The following is a 7882-nucleotide window of genomic DNA, read 5'->3' on the forward strand; positions in this document are numbered from 1 at the left end:
TTTAGATTGTAATAAGCAAGCAATTTACTTAAAATGTGTCTTTTGCACTTGACAAGGAGTTAGTCAGACTCACACTAACGAGATTTCCTAGCAAATAATTAACACTAATGTTTAGCTTAGCCTGTTGATGGTAGCAGTTGTGCAACAGTTGCGGTATTGTTGTGCCATGCTTATCCTGTTAATGAGAGGAGTAATATATGTTCCAAGTCATGTCACAGGTTCTCCGCGATTTAGATTCTGATCAAGTAAAAAGAGCTATATGACTCATGCCTTGTAGATATAAATAGCACTCAGGATTCCTTAAGCATTTTTTTTTTAATTTGGGAAGGCTAAAATTTACAGCTACTATTGCTTTGGATCCATTATTAGGTATAGAAGTGTGGCATTACAAGGACTATTTCATTGGAAACGAAAATTTTATCAATAGCAAAATGCACGATTCAGCATAAATGTGAATGTTATGGTTTGTTTACTGATTCTTACAATATTTCATCAAACACAACCTTTTGATGCGAAAATCGTAAATTCTATCTATGTTTATCTCCGTACAACTGAAAAGAACTGTTGTAGCCATTAAATGCCTATAGCCATGAACTACCATGAAGCATAGGCTCATCAACTCTAGTACCAGGATATCTCTTCTGAAAAATTGATTATGCCTAACTAAATCACATACGCTAATTTCATTCAAGAAAATGAGCTGCTGATACATCCTGCCTATGTATGACACACATCAGTTTCAAGAATGTTGAAAAATTGATTACACCTAACCAAACCACGTGCACCTGTTTCATTCAAGAAGATAATATGTTGTTACATCCTGCCTATATGTGACATTACAACAAAAAATGTACCGTGTAGATACTCCCTCCATCCGGTTCCTCTCTACACAACTCTGGCTTGATTTGCAATAAAAAAAACTCTGGCTTGATTTATCATTTCTTAATCCTCGAAGCCATTTCAGCTATCTTCTTCATTTTTTCTCTCATGGCTATCTTCTTCATTTTTTCTCTCTTGGCTATCTTCTTCATTTTTTCTCTCATGGCTATCTTCTTCATTTTGCTGTAATTGTTCTTTACCTCCTTCAGTTTCGTTTTGGTTAGTTTCTATGCCTATGTTTGGAACTGTTATGGGCAGAGGATCTTTGATGTCATCTGGAGGATCATAGTTTGGATCAGCAAGAAATGTAAGGGCGGTCACAACATCACTGATCAGTGGCCGACTGCTTGCTTCTTCTTGTAAGCACATCGATGAGATTGCGAGTGCCTGGTATAGACCTTTCAGAGGAAACTTCTTGTCAAGCAATGGGTCGGCCATCTTCACAAACTTCCTTTTATCCCTGAAGAATGGTGCTGCCTGCAGATAAACAACACTTAGTAGAGCAGCATTGCAATTCTAACTGTATGGATTTCTGATTTTTTTTTAATTGATTACAGTCTGAATATGTTTCCTAATAAAGAGGTTTCAACACTGGATATTTCTTGGTGACTAGTGAAGCTAGGGCCCCGTTCGCTTCGCTGAAAAAACAAGCCGAAACACTGTTCCTGCTGATTTGTTATGAGAGAAAAATACCGTTCCGGCTGAAAAAAACAAACTGAAAAGTACGGATTATAATAGAAGCGAACAGGGCCTAGGTGTAAAGCTCACCCAATGAACAAGAATCTGCTCGCGAGTTGGTTTTGTGGTGTCGATTGCTCGCCTCCCAGTGATGAGCTCTAAGAGAACTACGCCAAAGCTATAGATGTCAGATGTCTTTGTTAGCTTGCCGGTCATGGCATACTCAGGAGCACAATAGCCATATGTGCCCATCACCCTTGTGCTGACATGGCTTTTGTCACCGCTTGGACCAAGCTTCGCCAGACCAAAGTCCGATAACTTTGCATTGAAGCTTCCATCCAAGAGAATGTTGGATGCCTTGAGATCACGGTAGATCACTGGCGGGTTGGCTACCTCATGCAAGTACTCAATGCCTCTAGCTGCACCAACTGCAATCTTCATCCGAGTGTGCCAGGATAGTGGCTGAGAATTTGGAGTGAGATCTATACAATTCAATGAACAAACAGGTACAAATTACAATTCATGAACATGCATTTATATTATATAAAAAATATATGATTGAGAGTTTGTATTACCGAGGAGATGATCTTGCAATGAACCGAGTGGCATGTACTCATACACTAGGATCCTCTGGTCACAATCGGTGCTGTACCCAACCAAGGTAACTAGGTTTGGATGATGCAGTAGGCTAAGCATCAGTACCTCGACGAGGAACTCACGGTTTCCTTGCAACCCTTCTTTGTCAAGCTGCTTAACTGCTATGACCTAGACATGGGCATATTTAACATAAACAAGTTATGGTAATATTCACAAGTGTTTCTTCATGTCTTAGTTTAATGGAATGTAGAACGGTGAATTTGGATAAGAAATGCTTATTTACTTCCATAGTGTCTGGAATGCATCCTTTGTACACCCTTCCAAAGCCGCCTTCACCCAGCAAGTTTTCTGGGCTCAAAGAATCGGTGGCATCGACCAGTTCACGAAATGTAAACACCCTACTAGGAATGTTATGGTTGCCGATCCGTAGTATCTCCCCTGCTGCTGCCCTGTGCTTGGGACTGTCTGCATGTAAAAAAAGCTGTTGAGAGTCTGAAATATGTCCTTTGTCATCGAATATAGCCTTATTGATCTGTTTTCATCATACTAATCACAATTTTTTAGCCTGGGAATAATAACAAATTTTAGGGTGAAATTGGCCCCATTCGCTTCGCTGAAAAAATAAGCCGAAACACTGTTCTGGCTGAAAAAACAAGCTGAAAAGTACGGATTATAAGAGAAGCGAACAGGGCAAGAATAAGGCAATGGGCAAACAAACTTTCATGGACATGCTAATTGGTATCTATATATTTTTCTGAACAATTTTTCCAATCTTTTAAGCAATGATTGTGACATGCATGATGGAACTTTTGTTGTATGATATCTGTAACTCCTCAAAAATTTCCAACCCAATGCTTAAGTGTTGTTACCATGCATTGATTTTTCTTCTGCAACTTTTGTGTTTCAATAATTGGTGGAAAATATTGATTTGTCTTTTTGCAACTTTGCTGTTTTCAAGAAATGGTTTAAAAGACTATAGTTATCAGCTTACTATCATCTTATACCTTTTATATATGACATGCAGAGCAGAAATTCCAAGGGGAGAAAAAAAAAAGAAAGGTTGGATTCTTACTTGAGAGCGAAATTTCCTTGACTAGGGTTGCCAATCCGTTCTGTTCATTCTTCCTCTTCTTTTTCCTCCGTATCTTCTTTGTCCACTTGCACTTCTCTTGCTCGGGGATCATCGTCGTATTCTTCCTCTTCTTTGCCTCTGTTGTTAACGGTTCCTCTGCTTCTCGCACCGCCCCACCACAAAAGCCGCGGACCCACTTTCTCTTCGTTTTCCTATTTGTGTCCGATGCCTCTTGCGTGGCCTTGCTCGTTCTCCTGCCGCAGACAGAGCGGATCCACGAGCAGCAGCACGCACATCTGAGTAGGTTGCAGCTCAGGATGTTCTTGCAACAACATCTGTTAGCGGAGCTCAACAGCCCCATGGAATTGCCGGATCGACGCGAGAGTGGGCGAGCACCCTCGTGCCGATCCCTGCATGCAAACGAAGAACAGCAAGAGGCCTCAAATGTAATATTCCCTTTCTCGTTTCTCTCTTTAATTTTTCTCGCACTTGGTTTCTTGCCACGCGCTCCTTTCTCTGTGGATGGTAAAAATTTGGGAATGAGACAACTTCTGTTTTTCCTTGGATGAACGCTGTCTGGCCAAGAAGCTATTTTTAGTCCACTCGTTTTCCCTCTTGTTAATCGTTGTTAGTTTTAGTAATTGCCTTACCACACCGTGTTCTTTCGCATGAGAAACAGGAGTCTGTTTTCACCCATTGGCTGGAGATTTGCTCAGCTGCTCAGGGTTATAATCATGCACGGTGCATATCGGCGTTATGCTTCAGTTAGGAAGAAGAGTTGGATGAAACCATTCTCAACTATGGTTGGATAGAAAATTCGTTCGGAGTACGCAACATGTACACGCTGTTCGTTTGGTTTGTTTGGCTTATAAGCCGTACTTTTTCAGCCAACGAATAATATTTTTCTCTCACACCAAATTAGCCAACAGTGCTTTTAGTCATAGTTTATCAGCCAAACAAACCCAAACAAATAGAGCGAATATATATATCACTAATTGATGGAATCCTGCGGGCCAATTTGCTTGCACGTGTCAGCAACACATGCCGATTTTGTTCATGGAAATGGGCACAATCTCCATGGCGTATTCCTCGGTAAAATTCTACTTTCTACTAGTAGTTCAAAATTACAAGAAAAAACATGAGCACCTATAGAGCTACTTTTCAGCCATAGAACAATTTTTTTCTCTCACAACATTTCAGCATAAACATCAGCATAAGCTAAATTTCAGCATAAGCGAATAGGGTGAAGCCGAGTACACTTAATAACTTAATTATGTAAGAATCCTAAATGCTTTGGCATTGTATATGGCAAAAGTACAACACCACACCCACACTACCTGAGCGAAGATGGCATTATCCAAAAAAAGGGTGATTGGGTGAAGAACTTTATGGTATAAAACACGGCATGGTCTTCATCTCCTTTACCAATTACCATCAAGCAGGCACGCAGGCAGCAGGGCAACGACGCCAATCGAGGACAAGCATATCACAGCTCACACCAGCGATGTAGTATTTCTGCAAAACTTGTCGGTGACAAACAGCAAAGCCAAGGAGTGAAAACAATTGCTTTCTCGCAGACAAGAGGTTGGACGTCCTGGCCATCTTTTGCATTGCAGCAAAAAGGCCAACCTTTCAATCAGGCCACCCTGTTCGCTGGTGGGTGCTGGTGCTGGTTTTTTGTGAGAGAAAAACACTGTTGACTAATTAAATAAGTCTGGCTGAAACTAACAAACGAACAGGGTATCAGATGGACATCGAAGTCGTTGTGCCGCGGTGGAGGGAGCCCAGTCCAGTGCTAGTACTCTACGGCCCCTCCACCTTTTTTTGAGGTTTAAAATTTGTTCTAAAAAAATCAAGATTTTACAAGACTGTCTTCTAATGCGGAAGCTAATCATGCTGCGTACAAACTGTCATATTTTGCCAGTGTCTTTAATCTATTTGAAAATTTACATAAAGTTGTTTATTTTAGAGCGAAGAGAGTATATCAAAGCTACATATTTTATTAACAGTGAAACACCCACAGGCTACATCTAAAAAATGGGATTATTCGGAACTCACAACAAACTTTTGGCGTCGGTGCTCTATTAACATGATGAAGACTGAAACTTGTTGTGAGCACATTAAACTACCGGAAGTAACACGACCTACTACAGGGAGACCGTAAACGATCGTGGATTATTTACTGCTAACTGGTTTGGTATGAGAAAAAAGCACTGTTCCTGGCTAGAAATTTACGAGCAAGCGAACGGGCCGGCGCCGTGGTCTACTGCCCGCCGTCACCCATGCCATGCCACGCCACGCCGTCGCCTCAGCCGCTGCCACCAATGCATCTTTTTGGCCCGCACCCGGCTGGCCTTCCTCCTCAGTTTTATGCCTGCCGGTGCCCTCCGCTTGCCCTTCAAGTGCCGCCGCATTGCGTCGAATAGCGCGTGCATGTTCCCGCCACCGCCGCACCTCTTCTCCGGCACGCCTACCACCGTCCGGCGCCTAGTGTTCTTATCTTTCCCTTTCGCGCGGTGGAACATGCTCGTAAGGTACTGCCACGGCGAGTTGAGGTGGCCTGCGCCGCGGACGACGCTCCTGGACGAGGGGCCCGCCTCCTGGCCGCCCCCGAGGTGGTGGTGGTGGTCGTGGCGGTGATGGAACACCGTGGCGATCCATGAGCATCCGCAGCCGCGCCACCCGCTTCTCGAGGATTTCCTGGCGACGTCGCCTCCTCATTGAGCGCGACACCTCAGGTGCGCACACCGGCGGCGCAATGCCCCGTGGCGCTGTCACCGGCGGCGAGTAGTAGTAGGGATTAGCAAAAGCACGTGGCGCTGGAGATGCCGATGAGCTTCCGCTGCTGCTGGACATGTCCGCGCTGGAAACGTCGCTGCCTTGTTGCCTCCCGCGCGATGTCTTCCCTTCTACGGCAAATCTGCGTCGTAGGGAGCGCTCCGTGAGAAGAGTGCTGCTTGGTCTGATGCGGCTTTGTATGGTTGCCACCGTGTTGCTCGAGGAAGAGCGTTCGGCACGCTCCACGCCATGACGCGACGTCATGCTCAGGGACAACCCAGAGTCCAGCCTCTCGAAGAGACGCACCGAGGAGGAGCTCTCCGCTCCCACGTGCCGCGGGGTAGCACGGCCACGCAGCCTTGACGACGGCCCCAGAGACAACTCCCGTGACACGGAACGCCGGCTGCTCCTCCTGCTGCTGCTACGTTCCAGCGAACACCGGTCACCACGGCCGGAGCTGCGACGGATGCTGTCCCGGAGGTCGGCAAGCCGAGTACTACTTCCGGCCACCGTGCCATGTCTCGACGTTCCAGCTACGGGGAAACGGTGGAGGCTGAGGCTGGAGTGCCACTGCTCTTGGCTTGGACGGTGTCGTGCCGGTAATGCGGTTCTCGACGAGCGGTTGGTAGCGAGGCGAGCAAGGAGAGGCTCTTCCGGTGCATGGTGATGGGCGTCGACGTGGAGGCCGGATCGGCGTGATACTGTAGAATGTTGCAGGTTTAGCCGGCGCGATGGCTCACTGGCCAGGAGGCTTGGTCTGGGTGAGGCCACTGGCCGCCTCGGGCGCGGATCGGCATGCTATGTCCAGCAGTCTGATTGCGTGGACAGCTTTCTCTCTAGCGCAGGGGACACTAGAGAACAACCTGATAGCATCTTTGCCTGCCTCCGGACAGCCTCCTCGGTAGCATCTTCTAGTATCTTCAGAAGAGCCCTGGATGCCTCATCTAAATTTTCACCTGCCGGACCCGGACCCTTGTGAAGCAGCCTGTATAGGCTCGTCAGCGCCTCCAGATCAGACAAAATTTGTTCCATCTCAGCTTCCTTGTTGTTAAGAAATGATGAACTTGCTTGATCTGTTTTCTTTGGAGACGTCAAACCAAGAGAAAACGGAATCACCGAATCAGAAGCGGTAGTAAGAGCCTTTTGCCTGCTTCAGGAGAGCATCATCAAGCAACTTGTTCATAAGGGCCTTGGACGTCTCATCTAACTGTTGGAGTTGTTCCAAATTCACTCCAGGATATAGGCCAGGCTTCTGACGGAGCGAAGCGGAGGCCCGTCGCCGGAGGCTTGGGCCGGAGCGCCCCTGTGCTCGGGGGGTGCGGGGGGCGGAGACCCCCGCGGTACGGTACGGTATATACACCCTTGCTAGGGTTTCGTGGAGACTTATTCTCTTGTAAGCCGCCATAGGCGTGTAACCCAAAACTCTTGAGATAGTGAGATTGTTGCTGGCTGGTACCCGTGGTTTTTCCCCTTCACATCGGAGGAGTTTTCCACGTTAAATCGTGTGTCTCCTCTGTAGCTTTGATTCTTTACTTCATATTCCTGTACGTCGTTCATAACACTAACCTTTGAAGCAGCCCGTATAGCTTCTTGAGCGCATGTAGATCAGACAATACTCTGTCCATCCCTGTTTCTTCTGGCACTACTCCGACGTCGTTGTTCGTTGTTTTATCCATCTTCCTTAAGACAAATGGGAGTGGAAATCAGAAGCAATAGAAACCCCACCAAATGCCGTGTGGCAAGGAACTTTGAAAAGGTTGCTGCCGTAAGAACTGGCGTGCGGTTCCTCCACTTTGTAGTTTGCACGACGAACTGACATAGGGGCAGGACGCGGCCTGGCGGAGGAGCGAGAGGGCGCGGCTCGAGAGCGAGTAGGCG

At 46.3% G+C, this 7882-nt stretch overlaps 1 protein-coding gene and 1 pseudogene across 1 annotated transcript; both read right to left on the minus strand.

Annotated features, from left to right (window-relative positions):
• Positions 1 to 801: 801 nt before the first annotated feature.
• Positions 802 to 3602, minus strand: LOC136516777 (probable serine/threonine-protein kinase PBL7). Its single transcript, XM_066510259.1, has 5 exons — positions 3227 to 3602; positions 2438 to 2619; positions 2133 to 2322; positions 1648 to 2039; positions 802 to 1356 (listed from the first exon to the last, which is right to left on the minus strand). The coding sequence occupies exons 1-5, from the start codon at positions 3585 to 3587 to the stop codon at positions 961 to 963; spliced, it is 1521 nt and encodes a 506-aa protein (XP_066366356.1). The 5' UTR covers positions 3588 to 3602; the 3' UTR covers positions 802 to 960.
• A 1847-nt stretch (positions 3603 to 5449) lies between these two features.
• LOC136515948 (uncharacterized) lies at positions 5450 to 7680 on the minus strand (annotated as a pseudogene).
• Between the last annotated feature and the right edge of the window lie 202 nt (positions 7681 to 7882).

The sequence above is a fragment of the Miscanthus floridulus genome, chromosome 17 (genome assembly GCF_019320115.1).
Source record: "Miscanthus floridulus cultivar M001 chromosome 17, ASM1932011v1, whole genome shotgun sequence".
Taxonomy (NCBI): Eukaryota; Viridiplantae; Streptophyta; class Magnoliopsida; order Poales; family Poaceae; genus Miscanthus; species Miscanthus floridulus.

Coding starts and splice junctions, on each gene's coding strand:
- LOC136516777 (XM_066510259.1), bottom strand. CDS start 3,587: ATGGGGCTGTTGAGCTCCGCTAACAGATGTTGTTGCAAGAACATCCTG. Junction 2,620..3,226: donor CAAGGAAATTTCGCTCTCAA/GTAAGAATCCAA, acceptor TTTTACATGCAG/ACAGTCCCAAGCACAGGGCA. Junction 2,323..2,437: donor GCATTCCAGACACTATGGAA/GTAAATAAGCAT, acceptor GCCCATGTCTAG/GTCATAGCAGTTAAGCAGCT.